General features: G+C 38.7%; 1 protein-coding gene across 3 annotated transcripts in view; it reads right to left on the reverse strand.

Moving 5' to 3' along the window:
• The window catches only part of tenm2a (teneurin transmembrane protein 2a), a 311,956-nt gene that overhangs the window by 256,480 nt on the left and 32,596 nt on the right, over window positions 1-22,880 (reverse strand). The window contains exons 4-5 of one of the 3 annotated variants that reach the window (XM_073820004.1): window positions 8,073-8,129; window positions 7,703-7,735 (exon numbers count right to left, since the gene is read on the reverse strand). The exons of 1 other annotated variant lie outside the window; for it this stretch is intronic. In XM_073820004.1, the coding sequence (XP_073676105.1) occupies window positions 7,703-7,735; window positions 8,073-8,129 (90 nt within the window). The remainder of the gene's footprint in view (window positions 1-7,702; window positions 7,736-8,072; window positions 8,130-22,880) is intronic. One more of the 3 variants, XM_073820006.1, reaches the window with a different exon arrangement.

Genomic DNA, 22,880 nt, shown 5'->3' on the forward strand with positions numbered 1-22,880 from the left:
AAATTGAGATGTGTGCCCTATTTGGAGAACACTTTTTGAGCATTTATCGAACACACTGTGGCAGACATCTGTTTCTCTGTATCTTTCTTTTTCGCTGCACGAAGTTTCATGCCCACTTATTAAGACCTGTCATCTGTTGTATTTCTGTAGCGTTTAGCACCCTCAGTGAAACGCAGCTTCTTGTAAATTGAACAACAAAGGTGTTGATGCAGGTTTTTATATTTATATTCTGTCATTATGCAACTTATTGTAACGCAAAGCATGCCTATTAGAGGGTCTAACGATTGAGACGAGCCCTATTTAAATGAGAATATCGGCATTCTCGCCGCACCTTTTCTGCTGAACAATGCGTTTTCGATCAATGGCGCGTTCTTATTTGATATCAATAAATTGACTAGCATCTGTCTCAATGTGCAAATGAAGCATATTGGATCGGCTGTTGTTCCGGCTGTAAATCCACATCTTCAAGACTAGATCCACTTCGGAGGTGAGAATTAAAATGGATTCGTGGACTCGCAGTTCCATGTCACTTCACCCCTGGTGACACGGTAAGTAAGCGACAGCTTTTTTGGAAAACCAGACAGGAGGAGAATTAAATCAGGTTGATGCCTGGTCTGCAGCCTGCCAGAGAGCGAGAAAAACCATGCTTCATTTGTCCACTCAATATTTTCAATGTCAGATGTTGTTGTGAGATCTGCTCTAAGGGTGCTGAGCTGAATAACAGCTCCTCATTGTTGTTGTTTTTTTCTTTTCTCTCCTTTTTAATTTGAGCCCTTTTGCTCTCGATACAACAGATGCCAATTACTATTGTGTTGATGCATCAGCTTTTTTTTTTTTTAACCCCAAAGATACAGGTGTCACCAAGGGAACGTGTCATGCAAAGACTACGATCTTTTCCCTGAGGGATTGCAACAGGCGCCCTATTGCCATGGGAACTGCAGAAGCATTTGAGAGAAGGTTACCTGTGATTGGTTCATGCATTTGCAAATGCTGTCGGTCTTGTTAGTGGTAACATCCTGCCTCAGTCCAGTATCACTGAAATCTGACCTCTGGATCTGACTCTGGTGTCATGTGATATTTTTCTAGGGATGCGTGATGGCATTAAAACACTAGTTCAAAACTCTCTTTCTTCTTTCCAAAAAAGATAACTGAATAAATATATGAAATATTCTGTGGATCACAACAAACACATTTCTGAAGAATATTCTGGTCATTCTGTTTTAATATAATTATAAGGATGAGAACTGGGGCTTTCAAGCTTTAAAATGACAATTGACCAATAACAATTCTTTTGAGTCATATATCTGCTAATGAATCAGATGATCCAGTTCACATCTGAATGATTCATTCACAAATCGGTTTTAGAGTTTAATTTACTTAAAAGTTGGGACTTGTCTTCTGCAAACTAGGGGAAAACGTATGATATTTATTTTTTGCTCAGAAAATCAACAACAAAAATGCAATTAAATTAAACAGAAAACTTTTTAATATTTTTTGAGGGAAAAACAACAACAATTTAAAGCAGTATTACATTTATTGTTTTTATGCTTAAACCCTTTTCTGTCTTTGACCTATGAATAACGATTTCAATTGTTCCTCAAATAAATCTATTCCACTGTTTCTGAAGACCTTTGACACAGTGCGAAAATCCCTTTCATGATACATTTATGATGCTTTTGAATACATTTTGAAGGATTCAGCCCTGGTCTCATTCATTTTCTTATTATATTGAATAGAGTGACAAGGCAATTCTTCAAAAATTCCTCCTTTTTTGTTCAGTGAAAAAAAAAACTACAAAAAAAAGGAAAATAAATAAATGAAAACAGAGATTTTGCTTAAGAATGATATGATAATTTTCATTTGTGGGTGAATAATCTATTAATAAAAATTAATAGAAAAATTAATAAAAAAGACAGACCTCTATTTAAAGCAGTATTCTACTCATTGTTTTTATGCTTAAACCCTTTTTCGTCTTTGACCCATGAATAACGATTTCAATAGATTTTTCTTCAAATAAATCTATTCCACTGCTTCTGAAGACCTTTAATACAGTGCAACAATCCCTTTCATGATACATTTATAATGCTTTTGAATACATTTTGAAGGATTCAGCCCTGGTCTCATTCATTTTCACTATATTGAATAGAGTGACCAGGCAATTCTTCAAAAATTCCTCTTTTTTGTTTGATGTAAAAAACAAAAAGGAAAATAAATAAATAAATGAAAACAGAGATTTTGCTTTAAAACGACATGATGATTTTCATTTGTGGGTGAATAATCCATTCATTTTTAATATAAAAGAAAGACCTCTATTTTTGGCCTCTTCCGCAAACACAGAAATAAAAATGATCAGTGCTGCCAAACACAAACTAGCGCCCTTAATCAAAGAGAAACAATCCTTTTCATACGCTCGCCAAGTCACAAAGATTGCTAAATCCAATTAGGTAACGATTAGCTTATTGACTGGTCATGGTGGGTTTAGATGAACCAAAGCTAGACCCTGGGAGAGGCGGGACCCCACAAACAACAACAGGTGGGAGAGATCACAGGTGATTCTATGCCAGGTCTTGCTGCAGAGAACGCTAATGAATGGAAGAAGACCAATTTGAGGATGTTTTGACACATATAATGACACACACACACACACACACACACACACACACACACACACACACACACACACGCACACACACACACACACACACACACACACACACACACGCACACACGCATAGGCTTGCCAACAGGATGCAACGCAGACTCAGACTGCAGGGCCTCCGTTAGAGCCTGGAGAGGCACGATCGATGAAGCCGCGTGCCGTGCAGATCAATCTGGATTAGAACACTGGCGGGAGGCACCGGGAGGCCCCCTCCCCATCCTGCAGTGAGAGTATTCGGCCAGCAGGGGGCTCGCAGAGGAGCCCTAAGGGAGAATCCTGGGTGTGAGATGGAACCATGGGAGCTTGGATGAATATTGATAGGATTTGGAAGAAAGGCACAAAGAGTTTGGGGTTTTAAAAAAGGATGAAATCTTGAGCTTAAGCCACCGTTTGCAACAAGCAAATCCATCTGTAAAAAAAAAAAAACGGGTGGCCGGCCTGTCCAAAATGATAATAATTTCACAGTAATGGTATGTATTATAATATAGCAATTTTGCAAAATGTCATATCTCTTATAAAATTATAAATACTCAAAAATGTTTAGTTTTTTTTGTTGTTTTTTTTTTATATACAGGAAATTATACTGTGGCATATTCTCTAAAATATGCCATAGGCGTCTGCAAAATGTTAATTATTTTACCTTCCTTCAGAAGGAAACACGAAACATTAAGATCCGGAGGGTGAAACTTTTTGAAACTGAACTTATTTTGTTTTCTGGAAACATGTTAGTACCTTCTGTATCTTCTAAAGGGCAGTACTAAATGAAAAATAAGAAAAATGCAAAATAAGAAAAATGTGCCCATCTTCATTCTGTTCAAAAGTTTATAACTCCGGCTCTTAATGCATCGTTTTTTCTGCTGAAGCATCAGTGAGCGTTTGAACCTTCTGTAATAGTTGCATGAGTCCCTCAGTTTTCCTCAGTGTGAAAAGAATGATCTCAAAAGCAAACAGTTATTGTTGGAAAGGGTTGAAATACACAAAAATGCTGAAAAACCAAAGAATTTGTAGGACCTGAAGGATTTTTTAGAACAAACAAGGGGGGGAAAAGGGCTGAGGAACATTCAGGTAACAACACAGTTTTAGGAATCAAGCGTATGTAAACTTTTGAACAGGGTCATTTTTATAAATTCATATATTTTTTTATAATACTATTATTTTCTCTTGTGGACTATATGTAAACATCTTTTTATGTGAAACATTTTATTCAGGTCATCACTAAATAAAATAAAAAAGCATGCATTTTGTATGATCCCTCTTATTTTGGTAAAATAATAAATGCTTTGCAGATTCTGCAAGGTGTATATACACACATACATTGACCATTTTACCTACAAATTAAATAAACTAGTAAGATTGTGAAGTATGACTAAATCCATAGCCATAAATGAAGAAAAAACAATGTATAATGTAATAATCCCTGTTAGGCAGCATATAAACAACACATTAAGTGGAATTGCACTTTGCAGTCTGTGGGGCAAAACGATTGTGTCGAGAGATATAAATAAATGGCAGGAGAGAGGTGTAAGCAGGACTTGAAGAGGCTAAAGATCTCAGACGTTCAACCCCACCGCTTTCCTGGAAAACGGCAGGAGGTTTGTGCCAGTTTGGTCACCTTGAGAGGAATAAGGGGGAGGGTGGCGGCTATCTGGGAGATTTCAGACACACCGCTGGGGCTCTGATAAACCAGTAAAGATGATGAGTGTTAAGAGACGCTCTGCTGGATGGAGACTCCTGCTCACCCTACTAATAGGCACATCTGCTAGCCTGCCAGTATGTCTGAGCATCACACTGATGCAGTTATGCCCACCTGCCAAGCCCTGCAGGGGGCCACACTGAGCCGACGGTGGCTGGCCTGCAGCACACCGGGGTGGGCGTCCCATCATGCCTCCGGGTTAGGAGGAAGATCTTTTAGCAGACGAGGACTGAATAATAATTGAGCCATGTAACTTCTGAAAGCTTCTGGAAATGAAAGTCTCAGGGCCTGATCTGGCAAACCAATCAGATCCTTCTGGCAGGTCGAGATGAATGTGATGTGAGGCCTTACTTAGACAAGCTAGAGACAATTCTGGAATCTGTACTAACTTCCGTGCACAAGAAGAACAAAACAGCTCAGCTGTGAGAAAAACAAAGCATTGTTGTGCCAGAGGGGGAAGTAAACATTAATTTATACCATCTATCACCACAACGAGAAATATACTCCATCTTTATGCCGCACCGTGGGCGAAAATTTGCACAAGGCCTGTTTTCTTAACCTTTTATGCCGTCTGGCTCTCTCCAAGTCCATATCTCCTTTTCTTTCTCTCCATCGCTCTTATCTCCTGCAGTGTTGTCAAAATGACCAGACCGGAGCACTGTGACCATTACACCCTGATACTCTCGTTAATTAACAAACCCGAAGATTTTGGCAAAACAAACAGAACCAGGCCATCGGCTTCACTGCAAGAATCTGAAATGCGTGTGATGGAGGGATATTCAAGGGAAGGAGGAATGCTGAGAGTAGGTGTGAAAGAAATGCCAACTTGAAATGCCAAAGCCAAGAATAAAAGCCTACTATTATCGCAAGTCAAATCATCTATATGGTACACAGTGAAAACATTACGTCTCAATGTAAGCGTATGTTAGCCATGATACAGCATAACCCCTAACGATGTAATGACAGCTGAAAGCTGTCTGAAGCTGTTACCTGGGATTACTGATAGCCAGATGGCTTTGCCGCTGTAATTAATTAGCACTGTGACTGCTGAGCAATCCTTCAGGGTCTAGAAGGACATCAGAAACCAGACTTGGCCTCAGACGAAACCGCCCACGGACCATTCGTGAAGTGTTTGATGCCTATTGCATATAAAAATGGCGAGAGCTGGCGAAAATCACCTATTCAGATCTGACTGGCTGCTAATCAATTATTGGGAGTTGGAGTATGAAGATTTTATCTGTCCACCAAGTTGTGTGGGAGAGGGCAAAATACGATAGTTGATCAACATGAGCACCTCACCTTATACCCGCCCTCACCGAGCTGAAACAGTTTGACTCCGATCGCCATTGTGTTTACTTGAGCGCTGGGGAAGACAAGAATGTCTCTGATTGAGCGATTGAGGTGTTCTGTTGTTGGATGGAATAATGAACATAGCAGTCGTCATTTACTCCCGACATCTGAGCTGCTGAAGACGCAGAGGATTAATGTTACTTTCGTTTTTGAAAGGACAGCGCCAATCTACATATGCGTCTATGTTCGTGCAAATCATTTATGATGCAGCTTCACCCACAGCAGAAGTGAGTATAAGGATTTAGTGCGGCTAAAGTAAACATTACGGCTCGTCATCCCACTGCAGAGAGGGGCAGGATGAGCAGAATTCATTAGCATATAAACGAACATGCAACAGAATAGCTTGCTCTAAAAAGGGCTGATTTTGACAAGGTACAGTGTTTTGCACTACCATTGAGAAATTTTAACCAAAGTATGTTATAGACTTCTTATTAAGATTCTAAAGAATCATATCAACTTGTGGAAAATGAGCATCCGATGACCCCTTTAATGCTTAGCTTTGGATTTGCAAGGTTCATGGCAGCAAATCTTTGCAAGATATTCAAGTCTTTTTGTGTTTACCATAATCTGCCAGCACAGTGTCCCATCACTACCAAGACTTTTTAACTACACGTTAACCATAGTTTATTAGTCCATTGTCCCATCACAGTCTCCACTTGCAAAAGCTGTAGTATTTAGCATCCTCTAGCTCCCCTACCTCAAGAAAACTGAAAAAGTGTACAGGAGACTCAGATGCATTAAAGGGCCCAAAGTTAAACAAGTACTCATTATTACCGTTTGCCACCAATCAAAATGCAATACACAAATTAAGCTGTCACTGCAAAACCATTTAGAACGGAGGACCAGGAGATGTGGGCCCTTCACGTCCCCTGATGGAAAACAGCAACGGCGCATTTTGCCGAGAAGGTAATTGTTCTAATAATTATACAATGCCCATGATAAATGGACTGAAAATCCTGCTTTTTTCCAAACATTGAAACTAATTGGTTACGGAGTCTGTTAAAGAGCAATGATTAATGGAGTTCATAATGTGTAGGCTTGTGATGGGGGGCACTTTCCTGGAGACACAATCTGCCACAGTGGAGGAAAAGACTGACAACACACAAACTAGCAAATCAATCAGACCCGGTGAGCAGCACTGATTGCACGGGGTCTTGTCTTCTGTTCTTCTAAGTCCCGATCGACCATCGGGGGCATTACGAGCGGATCTCCAAGTGTGCGTGTGTGGTGTATGTCAATTTCCCTCTCCTTTTTTTTTCTTAATAAGCACCACCAACAGATCAAGAAGAAACACATATTAAAAATAATGTTTGCCACTAATGCTATTTCAAATCCCCTGATTTGCAACTCCACATGGCAGCCAATGAGCTTTGTATTCACAAGGTCACCTCTGAACTGCTCCTTTCCATTTCAGAGGCACAGTGATTGTTTGCATCTGATGAAATCTCACCTCTTCCTCATCTGAATCTGTACGCTGCTGTCTGATGGCTCTTTTATATTCCTTATCATACAGTGTCTGCATTTTATATTCATATTTAGATGTCGAGTCCGAGGAAGCGGTTGATCCATTATCCACGGGAGAATGTCAGTTCTGCGAGTTTATTCTGATGATCTGGGAGATGATTAGTCATGTTAATATATTTAAGCAGTCTGTTCTGGGATCACGGAGACTATCTCGGAGTGAGAGAAAGCCGAACGGAATGCGGTCTGCTGTCACTGCATAATTGGCTACAAATGAAAACTTTAAAATTCAATAAGAAAGCATTACCCATGAATCCATGCTTCAAGACAACGCAAATAAGGCTTGGATCTGAAGGCAAAAAGAGTCTGTGGGGAAATCTTCTTCAAATACAGGAAACCAAATTAACAAATGGCAAAGTTAAGTGGTGAAATAGTGTCCCGTGATGCAAAGGAATCTACTGCTTTCGAATACTAACAACTACAACAAACTTTTCTCACACTAGTTTCACTAACAGCTACAGGTTTAGTTCAGCATGTACCTTTCTGAAGGCCAGGAAAGAGAGCCCTGATCCCTTATGTGTTGCATCCGTGGACAGCAAGTTGAGGAATATTAAATAAAATAGTTAGAAATTCAATATTGCAGGTGGCAAGGCCAATAACAGAAGACTTTGTCTCATATGTTGGCCAGAAGCTTCTGATAGGTGGGCAGTTAACTCAGGAGCAATAAACAGGAGCAGGTGGATCAGGTTAATAGAGGCTACACAATAAATGACCGTCTATTTTACAAGCGCATGGCTGGAAACACACAAACACGTAAAACAAAATATAACAAAATATATTTCTTGAGGATCAGGATAGTGAATTTAATTCAGACATATTCACAGGGGTTAAGGTTCAATGGCAACTTACTGAATGGAATATCTCCGAAAGGGTCATCGAAATCATCCACATCATCGTCGAGGTACGCTTCAGTGGCATCATAAGAAAAAAAGAAAACAATGGAGACAACAACAAAGATAAATGTAAAAGAAAACAAAAATTACGCATAGAAAAAAGAAAGCACAAACACACAATACATTAAAGCACTGAGATGGAAAGCGCTTCCCAGGTAAGTGGTTTTCTATAGCCCCGTCTCATGTTTTAAACAGGTTCATTTCTCACAAACATACAGGATGTGACTATACGCCACAGGCCTGCATGTTGTTGAGCTCTCCTGTGGTCTCACCTCGGTAAAAAGATTAGAATGATTTCAGCAGCAGTGACTGAGTCTGACAAGTTTCTCTCCCTTTCTAATTTGCATCTGCCGCCGAGCCCCTCTCGCTTCCTGCCACATATTGATAATAGGAGCGGCAGGGCCTTGTTGCATCTCACTATTAGTTGTGTTATTTCCAGCAGATGAGAACATTACTCAAGGCACATCTTGTTATGCAGGTGGTGGGGGCCGAGACCCTTCTGAAGCAGTGTTGCAAATGGAGTTGAGAGTTTGAGGTGGCTTGGACTCTGACTGTGGCATTCAGGCAAACCCTGGATTGTACAATGCTAATAATTGAACCAAAGCCATTCTTGGTTTAGCCTCACAATTTATTGCGGCGAACGTCATCGCCTGGCTCACAACTCAACCAAGCAGTGAAGGAGAATCTGCTTTAAATTTGTTAACAATTTTAGAAAAATTCAAAATAATAATCATCATAATAAACACAGATTACCGCTATACCATCACATACAGTACAAGGGTTCAGCCAACAAGTATGTAAAAAATCCTGCTGAAAAGCTAAGCTAGTTGGCGGGTGTTAGCTGGTTTAAAGTAGATGGTTTTCAGCTGGTCTCCCAGCCTGGCTAGGCTGTTCAAGCTGGTTTTACCTGGTTGTTCCAGCTGGTCTCCCAGCCGGACCAGCCAAGGAAGTGGCCAAAACCCCTCTAAAACCTGGACGACCATCTTAGGTTGGTTTTAGCTGAGGTTTTTTTCAGCAGGGAAATAAGAAAAAACAAACAATATTCCAAATACATTGTGTGTGAAATATGTTTTTAAGCCTTTGTTACTATTTTGCAAGTCAAGTCAGTAGCAATGATGGCTTGGGCTGTCCATTATGATACATTGCAGCAATGCTCATGCATTCTTGTGTGATATTGCTCTAACATATCAGTTCAAAACAAAAAGGTAATAAGTAACTTACATTTTAGATGCAATATATATCCAATTTGTTCCTTCAATGAAAATAGTTCCAAACAAAGCCAGCAGAACCACTGTGAAACTGAGCACCACGCAGAAGTTATGTTTGATTGCTAAATGATTCAGTGTTTTTGAACAAAACGGTTGAGTGAATGATTGTGTGACTTGCTTATAAAAGCAGTCGCTTGCTTCTTTACTGAATGAATCAATGTTTTTTAAACAAATCGTTTGAATGAATGATTCAATGACTCACTCCTAATATATATATTTTTAAATGAATCAGAAATTTTGAACAAATCTTTTAAATGAATCACCAATGACAGTTCCAATACAGGCGTAACATGCAGAAAGAAGTGTGAATAAGTAAATTAGTCTTTTTATGAAATATAAATGAAATTAATTTGGTTTAAAATTTTAAAATAAAAAAAGGTTTGCATTGTTAGTATTACACTCTTAAAAATAAAGGTGCTTCACGATGCCATGGAAGAAAGTTTTTTTTGTCTATATGGTTCCATTAAGAACCTTTAACATCTGAAGAACCTTTCTGTTTCAGAAAAGATTCTTTGTGGTGAAAGAAGGTTCTTAAGATTATAAAAATGTAAGAAAGAGATGGTTCTTTAAAGAACCTTTGACTGAATAGTTCTTTGAAGAACCAAAAGTGGTTCTTCTATGGCATCGCTGTGAAGAACCTTTTAAAGCACCTTTATTTTTAGGAGTGTAGTAGTACACTAGTATTAATGCCCCAATACTTCAGCTCAGAATGGTAAAGTGAACAAAGACGGTCATTTAAGAAGAAACAGTGAAGAAATTAGAGGAGAATATGGAAGAGAGTTCTGGATGGGCAGAAAAGAAAGGGAGGATGTCCCTTTTAATGCATGAAATGAAATGGGAAGACGGTTTGGATGTGTGAGTGAGCAAACAGCTCTCACTTATGGTTAGTTGCGCAGACAGAAAAGGGAAGTGGAGGTTCCCTCCATAAAAGGGGATTAGACAGTCCAACCAGACAGCCCCCCTCACAAGAAACAATTAGAGCATCCCTACCTCCATTCATCTATGTCATCCCCCAGAACAATAGCTACCATCACTGTACAGTAGGCAAAGAAAGGACTGAAAACATACACAGCTTCAGTTATCAGAGTGTTTATATCTAGCAAACACAGACCCAATTCAAAGCATACTTTATATCAATCTCATCTTCACTATTACCTCATTACTAACAATCATTTTAATTAGTACAGCACTTTTTGTTGCATTAAGCAATCTTAGAGAAGAGAATTAGATAAGAATACTTAAAAGGGAATAAAAGATTATGATTATGGCTGCGAATAGGCTGATTTCATAAAGGCAATGCTTTACTAGTGATGTGGAGGCACAGGGGTAGTTTTAAAATAGAGCTGTTTATCGTCAGCATAGCTGTGAAACATTATGCGTCTTTTGTTTACGATCTCAATTAGTGAGATCAAGTTGATGAGGAACAGAATGGGGCCAAGAACCGAGCCCTGTAGGACACCATAGGTAACATTCAGATCTTCGATCTGGCCTTTGTGAGGCCACGTGTGAACAGTTGTATGCAGTGAGAGAGATACATCCAGAAGAAAGACAACAGTCTTGGGGAAAATTACCTATAAAAGAAAATGAAATGAAATCGGCCACAGTTAGGCTGAGTGACAGCTTACAGACAAAGCGACAACAGGCCTGCTACTGCTGCTTTAGCTCTAGAACAGCAGGAGAGTGATACATTACATTGCCTTTTTCATCACTAGAGAATGGCTATGATACACACTTAACCTACTGACCCGGCAAAAACATAAATAAAAACAGCACTACTGTACACTTTCGCTGAACTGCCCATTAAGCAAATGTGTAAATGAAGGTTGTAACAAAAAAATGCATAAATAAATACTCAGGGGGCACTGCAGTGGGGGGATTTCAATGGCTGAATCCATATGCAAGCCCTTGTCCTTTCTCTCTTTCCATCTGACATTTTCAGACTTCATTAAGTGGTAAACTCTGGCTTGCTAAATGAGCCTGCCTGCATCAGCACTGTGCTGAGCAGAGTATGATAAGTCATTATTGGCGAGTAAGTTCTCAATTAGCTGTGTGTTGTTGTAGTCAGCACGTTTTGAAAAAATGTTGGGTAATATTTTACTACTGTTATGGCTCCCATGGAGACACCCATAAGGGGCCGCAGAGCAAATCACTGCACAGGATGCAGAAGCTTTCAGGATCTGTATGGCTTAGAGAGTAATAATTGGAATTCGTAATGGGTGTTGAATATGCTGAGATGAAGAGTGCAGTGGCTACCTGGAGGATAGAGTCCCATTCACCCAGTGTTGTTGTCATCGTGGGCAACATTGACAGAGAAGAACTAATATTGTATGGCACTGATCAGCATTGGGAAGTAACTAACAGCAGTGATGCTAGTAAATTAACTACATTTTTCAGCAGTGAGACAGGAGAGTTTACAGCAACAAGCTACTTTTTTGCTTAGGACAGGTATTCCTAAACTTTTTTTGTAAGCCAAACCCACTCAACCTAAAATACTTTCAGTGCTTTAAGTTAAAAATATTTGATAAATGAACATATATTTACACGTATATGGTTCTCTGACATCAGTTAACGGTCACATAAACTGCTATATTGTGCAATACAAATGTAATATGTAATATTGCATAATAAAATCTAAAAACATCAGGGTCAAGGTAACTTCCACATACAGTAGAATGTCTATATTCACAGCCTTTCCTCATATATATATATATAAATACATTTGCATCTACTCACCCAAAAGCGGGGGAAAAGACACAACACTGTTTTTCGTCTCAGAGGAAAAGTTGTCTTTTCTATTCTCTTTCTCCACCCACATGCTGCCATCAACATGGCCATGGAGTGACCTTGATGAGCACAGGCTCCTGGGTTCACAAACCAAAGCGATTTGCACATTTATTAGAAACAGGATGGTGAAAGGATGAAGGTGAGGGTGCGGCCCACTGAGGACATGGATGAATGAGAGTCCTGCTCTCACTGAGCACAACACCACGACTAAGAGCAGAAATCATAACAGAACACTCTTTTCTCACCACAGTAACAACCACTGCATATCCCAATATAATATCCCACTTGAAATGTAGTGTTCAAAATGATATGTTTTGATCACAACTGATGTGTTTGTTTCATGCCTCAGCCTTATTTGCATTAATAATGCATCATTATAATTCAAACATGGCATAATTTCCTCAATATTTACACAAAGTTAAAGAAAAGATTACACTGGAAATCATAAAAATATGAGGAAATGACTTTGGTTTGTAAAGCAGCACTAGAGCATTTAAAAATCAGCTTTCAAGTAAGAAATGTCTTCTTGTTAAAGCTATAGAAGTTTTTTGGTTGAGAGCAGTGAGTGATTTTCTGTTTTTATTTTATTGTTTGGGTCACATAAAAAGCGTAGAAAGCAGTATAGGTACTGTGTATTACGCTGCTGTCACTGAATACACAGATCTAATATAAACGATGCGATTCCTTTCCCAGCTGTTTACCTTCACAGACATAATCGACTGTGTTATTGTAACCTGTGTGCCTTTTAACATAAACTTGTGTATTTCACAGTTTAAGCGCAATAAGACATGAAAGAACTTAGTTGAGTTCTCACATGCCATGTCACTGACGCTTTCGGTGTGCACTAAGACAACCATATATCAGAAGTTTAAACTACTATGGCTTTAAAACACATGATTTTAGCACAATAGACATGATAATCAAAACCAAACAAATGTTTTTTGGCAGAGTATCTGAGGTATGGGCTGCTTCCACTCAAACTAGGCATTTTCAAAATTATATGCAGTAATAAATGATCTATGGGGTATTGAGCTGAAACTTCACAGACACATTCTGGGGACACCTGTGACATATCACATCTTGTAAAAAGAGGCATAATAGGTGCCTTAAAGGATATTTTTACTCTCTCTCTCTCTCTCTCAACATATATTTACTCTATAAACATATGTTCTTGTTGTTTGCTGTTAACTTCTTGATGACAGAAGTCAACAAAAGAATGTTAACAAGATTTATGCGCTACTTAACCTTAGCATTGAGTATGTTTTGAATTTAAATTAAAGTTGACAAGACACATACTTTGTTTCTGAACTGTTAGGCAAAATCATCTTAGCTTTTAAGGCACGCCATGTTGTGCCATTCCACTAATAGAGAAAAGAAAAACAGCAATAAAACATTATGTGCAGCATAAGAAAATGGAAAAAGGCTGCAAAGGAAATATCGGGACTGTGACTATATATCATTTTGCCACGGCATGAACAGCAGAACTGATTTGATATTAAAACTTTAAGTTTTGTCTTTCATAGAGCATTCTCCCTTCCAATTATCAATACCACTATGTTTGTTCAGCTAACAATCCTTGTGATGTTCAAATAATCAATAATCTCTCTTCCTCTTTTGTGTGCCTTTGGTTAGAGCTTGGTACAAAATGGTCAGACGGTTGTTCCAGACATAATTTAGAAAGGAACTGCACATTTATAAAGGGAGAGGTTTGTAATAACAGCTAGCCTTGCCCAGAGAGATGCTCCGGCGGCTCTCTGGAGAGGAGGCCAGCTTGGAGATCGATGCCATCAGGAGGTAAAGTAATGGAGAAAAGAGAAGGAGGATGCCACACCCAGCGGTCCCTCCCCAGTCATCCGATTCTTTATGAAGTGACTAAGGAAAGAAATGGCAGCCAGGATCAATAATCCCCTTCACTGAATGATGGCAGCTCAAGCCAACACATTAAAAAGTGCTCTGCGTGTTTAATATCTTCAGCCCTACAGGCTCAAATCCAGCGCTGTCTCTTCTGTGTCTTTATTGAGTCAGAAACACAGTTGTATTCATTGCTGGATTTGTCCTGTCTGCTGTTATTGCTCTGTTATAGGGAACGCTCAGTGGAGTGCCGCTCGCTGACTCTGATGAGAGGAGAATTTGGCTTTCCTCCAATCTGGCTTCCTCTGGAAATACAGGACCCTTCAATATCCCAAAAATGCAAGGCTAAGAAACCCAGCATGCAGGCGGAGAGCTCCGCAACCTGATTAGTTCGAGGAACGCTGAAGTTTCATGCAAACATCCGGGGCTTTTTACCATTCAACAGTGAGCTGGGCTGTCACGTAGGGGGCAGGAATAAATGCCTTAAACAAAAGTGAAAAGTCCTTGGCGTTTAAATGAGTATAAACTGCACAGCTAAGAGTAAACCACCATGGGGCTGTCAGAGCCGCTCTGTCGCACAATTCATCATGGGGCACTAATTCTCTAACAACATTACCAAGTCCTTCGCACTATACATTGTCACCAGCAAACTCAATCAACTTATTTAGACCCAAACACGAATCGCATTGGCTCCGTCCCCTGAAGGCCTGCCTTTGCTGCTGTACGCCGCTTTGTTACACTCACTGACTCTGGATTGACAACATTGGCTAAAATTGTGGGAAGAAAGGGAAGTACAGTGAATATTATGTTGGTGTTCCAAATTAAACATGAACACACTCTACGTGATGACTGCGCTCAGAAAAAAATGCAGCCTGAAATCAACATCAATCCTGGTCGCATTGTGCTTCTTTATTCATCAGTGCATGCTATTCCTAAAAATAAATACATATTAACCAGTGGTATCAAAATATCTTTTTCAAAACCTAGTTTCTAAGGCACCACAGACAAATTTGCCGTTCTTTATACTGCATACTCAACAAAGACCTTTAAAAACCATAGACAAATGAATTTGAACAATTCAACAATTATGAACAAGTGCCTTCTAACATTTCTTGAATTAGCCTTAATCTAATGAAGTAAATCTATCCTTCAAAGATACAACTTCAATCCCAGAACACATTGAGCCAAGTAAATTGCTGTTAAAAAAACTGTTACAAACATACATACTATATATACACTTTTCAGAAGTGCATTTATGCTGCAATTAGAATAGCATAAATAAGATGAATGGCTTTTAAATGGCCATTGAAATGTGAAAAAACTGACACTTTCAATATGAAAAATATACAACTAAAACCACAAGTAGGTGGCAGCAAGTCACTGTCTTCATTAGTGAATCATTTAGTCATTCATTCAACTGATTCGTTCAAACAGCTTATTTATTCAGGAAATAAGCAAGTGACTGTCTTTATGAATGGCCCAATGAATCATTAGCTGAGTCGATTTGTTCAAATACGTAGATTAATTCAGTAACAAATCATTATCATATTTGTAATCAAGCAGATATTAAGAAAGAAAAACTGCACTCTTGCTATTGTACTACTGCTAAACTACATATGTAAATATATGTATGTATATATGAAGAGCTCTTTTCCAAAACGCGATAAATGCCAAATAATAAAAAAAAGAATTAATTATGCCATTTTGCAGTGTACTGAACCTATTCACTGCTCAATAAATGTTTCATGGCAAATGTACTGCAAGATGCAGTTTCTTTCCAAAACGCTATAAGCGCCGAACCTGTTTTTAATCTAAATGCGATATATCCTCTCGACCAGTCAGAATTCGGCGAGCGTTCGACGCAATCTAACATGGTGGCGTTCTGAAGCGAGATATGTTTGTGTTCAGTCTTCTAAATGAGTGCTTTAAACTCGATTAACACTTTTAATGGCCTGGATGAGGCAGTGATACCTGCACCTGCGGTTAGAAAATGCAGACTAGACAAAGGAAATCACAAAAAAACAACAACAAAAAAGAAGTTTCGTCACTCAAGCCCTGTTTACTAGTGCGTTTTCGTTTTAAAACGGCGTTTTAAAATGAAAACGATCCTCGTCTACATTAGCGTGTAGCGTGTATAGGAAGATTCAATATTGTTTGGATAAAGGACGTGCTTAGAGCGGTCGAAAAGGGAATCTACTTTTACATATCTATGGTAACAGCAACGAGCAAGATGTTATTGTTTACATGGTCATCAAGGATACGCAAAGAGAATGTCGCTATCATTTTCAAAATTCTCCAAAAGTTTTGGTCCATTTACAATACAACGCAACACAGGAGTTTTCAAACTAAAACACGCAAACTAATAGCTGTCACCAGACGATCTGATGATAAATTTAGCCAGTTTTATGAAAGACCAAACAAGGTTTACAAGGACAGGGTCATACCTCTCCTGTACATAACGCAAATGGAAAGGCAGCATCTGAAAGTCTAAACAAACGAAGACCGACATTAAAAATAAAGATTTATATTAATTTATTGTATGAGTCCTTAATGCCATATGTTGCACGTTCTCTTGTTTTTTTAAGACATAAAGGAGCAATGTTTTGGAAAAAAAAGAATGGTTTTGAAAAAAATAAATATAAACTTTGAATGTATAATCAACAATATTGTTGTTTCATTTAACAATCATTGTTTTACATGTTCAGACTGACCCAACAGGCCATTTTAACAGGATAAATTGAATATTAACAAAAAATATGGGTCTAGGCAAAAAATTTCATTTTCATGAAAACTATTAAAATGGATTTATAGCGTTTTGGAAAAGAGCTCCTCGTATGTATATCTATACGCATATGCATGTATATATACAAACACACACACACACACACACACACACACACACACACACACACACACACACACACACACACACACACAGACACACACAGACATAAAGTACACATGTATAAGTATAGACTACAAACAAACAATCAATACACCAATTCAAATATATTTATACACAGTAATTGTAAATGTTCATCTAGTCTTTTACTTGTCCGATGTATTTGTTTTGAGGGCAGATATCAGGCATTACAGTGCTCAAAGCAGATTACAAGAACGAAATGCAATAAAAGAGAAAAAAAATGAATGGACTGGGGGGAGAAGCTATAATAAATGTGTTCTCAAAAATAATAATAATAAAATTGCTTTCAAGTCTGAGAAGAGAACATCAGGTGTCTGAGAAACCCTGGGCAATGCTAAATCACCATCTTTTGTCGAAAATCAAAGCTGAGAATTAGCGCTGATGACTTCCATTACAACAGCGAATTAGAGCACATTGTAGACATCAAATGTTCCACAAAGTAATCAGCCTAGCAGCTGAACACTGCACTCCCACAATCAAACTTCTGTTTCTACAGTGCGTGATCATGTCTGACAAATTAACACAGACTTTGTGTATTTCTAAAAAACAGAAAAAGGGAAAGAGAACGAAAAAGTGTTAAAAGAAAATACACGCACAGCTGCTTTTTTTCTTTTTCTCCCAGCATTATTTGCAACAATAAAAGTCTTTATACAATGTGGCATTCACAATCATTCCTGGCTGCATTGATGTAGGTGCGGCAGAGGCCACATACTGTTCAGTTAGCGATTGAAATTGTCGGTTTTTGGGACGGCAAGAGTAAATTGGTCCTGATGCAGATAAAAGTGCCTTAAAATCACTATTGTTTTGCTTGCTTCAACACAATAACTCTGCAGGAGCGGTGAAAGCGCATGTGTGTGTGTGTGTGTGTGTGTGTGTGTGTGTGTGTGTGTGTGTGTGTGTGTGTGTGTTTTCTATTTTTAAGATAAATAGAAAGAGACGTAAAGATGAGAACAAGCGTTTAAAGTCTATAAAGAAGAGACATGTTGATTGGGCATGAATTTTCATATACAGCACAGAGAGATGGGAAGGTCTTTTCAGATTGCAAGATCCCTAAATATAATGTGTCTTTGTGCTTCCAAGTGTCTGTTAACCAGTGTGTGTGTGTGTGTGTGTGTGTGTGTGTGTGTGTGTGTGTGTGTGTGTGTCACTGTCTCGACTAACACCTAGCACCTGGAGTTGACATTAGAACCAGCTTTGTCGACAGTAAATAACAATCAGTACAGCACACACACAAAGACTGTAGGGTGACAGACAGATGTACGTCTCAGAAAGGTCAGTCAGCTAAATATAACTTCCATTTTCACCGCCCTTTATGATATAGTGGCCAGTGGGCAGCAGAAAAATCTACAGAGCATTAAGATGAGAAAGGACGGTTAAGCTCAGATTTACTGGGGCCCGATTGATCGGTGCACATAAAGGGCCCCTGCGTCAGCCTGGGTCCGTTTCATTAACTAAAGCTGCAATGTAATGAACCCAGCAATGGCAATCTTGACTCCAATATTCTACGGGAAGCAGAAAGAGGACTGAAGGAGATCTCTCAAGGGAGAGTTGTAAAAGGCAGGAATATTTAATGCTCGAATCAATGTCCACACCGACTCCTATATCATCTAATGCATGTTTTAATCATTCTTCGCTGAGATCAGTGTAATTCGGATGTGAGGCGTAGACTCTGCCGCAGAAATTTACAAGTGTTCTCCTTTCACCTGCGAATGCCGACAATATACAGAGTTTTATGAGCACGTCTGCTGGCTGACAGTAAATTTTCTTAAATGTTTGGGAAAACGAAAAGCACAGCAGCTTGTCACTTTATTTGTTTGTTTGTTTAGCGGTTGTTGATGAGCTCGACAAAAAAAAAAAAAAAAGTTGCACACTTAAAGCTACACTACCGTTAAAATGTTTGGGATCAGTAAGATTTTTAATGTTTTTAATAAGTATTTTCTGCTCATCAAGACTGCATTTAATTAATCAAAATACAAAAAAACTGTAACATTATGAAATATTATTTGTTTTGTTTTCTATTTTAATATACTTTAAAATACAATTTATTTTCATAATGCAAAGCTGAATTTTCAGCATCATTACTCCAGTCTTCAGTGTCAGATGATCCTTCAGAAATCATTCGAATATGCTGATTTATTATCAATGTTGGAAACAGTTGTGCTTCTTAATATTTTTTTGGAACATGTGATACTTTTTTCAGAATTCTTTGATGAATAAAAAGTTAAAAAGAAGCATTTATTTAAAATAGAACTATTTTCTAACACTATACACTACCGTCCAAAAGTTTGGAGTCAGTAAATTTGATGTTTTTCTTTTTTGAAAGAAATAAATACTTTTATTCAGCAAGGATGTGTTAAATTGATAAAAAGTGCCACAGTGCACATAAAGCGGCACAACTGTTTCAAACATTGATAATAAATCAGCTTGTGACACTGAAGACTGGAGTAATAAAGAAATTCCACTTTTCATCACAGAAATAAATTATATTTTTAAGTATTATTTTTTTCTGTATTTTAATCAAACAAATGCAACTTTGATGAGCATAAGTGACTTCTTCAAAAACATTTCAATTTTACTGATCCCAGACTTTTTAACGGCAGTGTACATTTTTGTGTTAAAAGTGCACCCAATATTTGCACTTAGTTTTTCCTTCATAAAAATATTTAAAAATAAAAATAAATAAATAAATAAATAGTAATTTTGACCTTTTTTAATAAAAAAAAAAATAATAGTCATTTTATAGTAGTTGTCTCATTAAGTCTGACAAACTGAGATAACATGACCAACGAAATACTATTCTACGTAACTTTTAGTATTTATTTTGTATTACTATTAAAAATACCACAGTATTCCAAAATAACACTATTGTGGTAACACAGCGTCGGTTTATACATTTTTTTTTTTGGTCTGGCACAAATGTGTGAGTTTGTTTACCTTCCATCAAATTACTCTATGACATTTCCCTCCTTTACAACTTTAGTGGAAGAGGTCGATACGACCTTTGTGGAGATTCACAAAAAGCTTTTACTCAACCTCAGCGCTCAACAGTTCTGACAGAAAAGAGAGAGCCTTCTTCACAAATGATTTTATCCACTTCACTGTCAACCACCGTCCATATGAAAATCTGAATGTTGTTTATTGACTTCCTGTTTCTATTCAGTGTTAGATAAGAGGTTAAACATTTGTAAATGGCAAAAGGACAATATGGCGAGGAAAAAGCAGAAGTGAATTGAAGTCTACGAGTAGCTGGTACTTAACTTGGAGTGGCCCTTCCATTAGCCAAACGTGTGTAAGAAATAATTGCCAGCGCTGATATGTTTCATTGAGGGTCATTAGTTAGTAGTAAGTTAAAACATTATTTCAAGAAATATATTGTGGCACAATCCCACAGCTCTCCTACCAATCAGCATCCTTTTTCTGAAAGCATACAAAATAGCGAAATATTCATTAAACACTTCCTGCAAACACACAAACCCCGTCATGCATCTGCACGGTGTTCTTTTAGCCCACATGCAGTCAACTCATTTCAGTGAGTATCAAATAATTCCAGTCTCCTCTCTAAGATATGAATATCCCAGCATGCAACTTTGATTTCTCTCTTCTTCTACTGATGCGCTTTTCTTCCTTATTAACGAGACCTCTCCTGATGCTCCCATTACAGGATTGATTGCAGTTATTTGCAGAGAGCCTCATTCATACCATAATCTTCCGCACAAATCTCACTCACGCTACGCGTCTGCAAAAAGGGGCACGATCGGTTCGGTTCAATCTTGTTGGTTTAATGCGAGTCCGCCCCCACGTCCTTGCAAAATTCACATTAACCAAAGCATGATTCATGGTTATTCATTCAGCGTAAGTGGAGCTGATAAAAAAAGGAAAACAATTGCAGTTATTGTAATAACGAAATGTAATGGTCAGCCCCACAATCCTCTCAGTTATGTGCTGCATGCACATCTATGGTCATGGGCCTCCCACACAGGCAGACACAAACAGCAGGGACACATTTGAGCTTCAAACTTAATTATCTTAAATGTCTCGTAACAGAAAACGAAGAAATCATCAAGAAAAAAACACAATTTTTCCGAGTCCCCAACAAAGCTTCTTAAACGCTTAGTGACACAGATCAGTGTGGGAGAATACAAATAATCCAGCAAACAAAAGCCGGCCGCTCTTCTCGCAGCATGGGGCTCCGAGGTGGCTCTGTTTACCAAACGTGATGCGAAACGCTGATCGCCGAACCGCTGCCAAACGCAACTCGCATGGGACTGCAACCGAATGATGGGATAATTTCTTATCTGGCTGGAGTACAAATACTTATGCAAACAAATATGCTGCAGAGTGCAGCACTGACAGACAACCTCGCTGGCCACCGCTTTGCACCTCCACATACTGTAGAGACAGCAGCAGGAAATGAAGGCACCCATGCAGCGTAATGGAGCCCCAGACACGTAAAGATCACTGACTCTTTGCTCTGGGAGCCGTAGCATGTGTCCATTAATCAGTCACTCAAATTGAAGAGGCTTCCAGTCATCCAGCCTGCTTAATAAGACAATCACCTGGCCTCATTATCAAGCTCCCTGTGCACCTCACCCGGCATCAAAAAGCAGTGAGGAGAATATTCTAGGAGGATCACAATGAAGAGACGCCATCGATAAGCAGCAAGAGTCGAATAAGGGTTTGTTTTATCCATGCCAGTGGGAATCGAACTCTTTAATTTACTATTGACTCTTTTAAAGTGGGCTGAGTCTAAACTATGTGATACGGTGTGCAGTATGAATGAAGTTACAGTCTGAAGGAAGCTTTTGTTATGTGCTATAGAAAATGACTGTTTACAAACAAGTGCTTGGTGAGGTTCCAGGTTCTTCTAGCACCCTAGAGAAGAGATTAAAGGAATAGTTCACTCAAATATGAAATTTCTGTCATTAATTTCTCACTCTGATGTCAATTCAAACCTGTAAGGCCTTTGTTTATCTTTGGAACAAAAATTAATACATTTTTGATGAAATTCGAGAGCTTTCTGACCCTGCATAAACAGCAACGCAAATATCGGCGCTCATAGTCTCAGCCTCAGACGTCACGCCCACGGAACGTTGGCTAAACGTCTGATGCATATGGTACACTTAACTGGAAACACTTTAGGAATGTCGAAGACGTCATCTGATTAGTTGAATTTGACCGGATTTTCGGGAGACGCGAGTGTCGCGTTTGCTTTCGGTCCTCCGGGAAACAAAGCGCAGACTGATTTACTCCGCGTTTTGCTAAAAGGTGCTTATGCAGACGCGATTGTTGTTATACACTTTTGCGACGTTCGCAAACAAATTACTGACTTACTGCTGTTCTGCTGACTGTTCTCCCTCTTCTTATTTAACTGGTTATTTCAATGACTGACTTGTTGCACGCCAGTCTGTTGTTGAGGCAGTTCCATGCACCGAAACGTGACGCTGAACGAAACAAACTGTGATTGGCTGTTTGACATGTCGGTCAAACGGCCTTATGGGCGGGCCTTGGCCAATTAAAGCTGCCATGAATTCCAGACCTTCAGCCGTCAGTCAACTATCAACTATCGTGGGAGCATCCTCTGTCAGTGTGTCGTCACACCAACAAGAAGCTGAGAATGACCTGATTTTAAAAAGGGGATATTACTTTTAAAGATTAAATAAATACCACTGGGTGAATTTTTAATCATTGTAGGGTGGTTGTGTACACAAACTGCCAACACACATTAATGTTCAAACAACATGTAAAAGTGAGTGTTGCATCTGATGACCCCTTTAAAATTAAGCTAAAATGAGCAAAAGTGGTTTGTTGTAACATCCCATTTCTAAAAGGCTAGTGGAGATTTGGCCATCCTTAGACCTTTATTGATCTGGAGACACTCAGGATTTTAGATTAATAATGACAAATCATGGTCATTAGGATTGACTGTTTTAGCAAGATT

Source organism: Garra rufa, chromosome 16 (assembly GCF_049309525.1).
Source record: "Garra rufa chromosome 16, GarRuf1.0, whole genome shotgun sequence".
Classification (NCBI taxonomy): domain Eukaryota; kingdom Metazoa; phylum Chordata; class Actinopteri; order Cypriniformes; family Cyprinidae; genus Garra; species Garra rufa.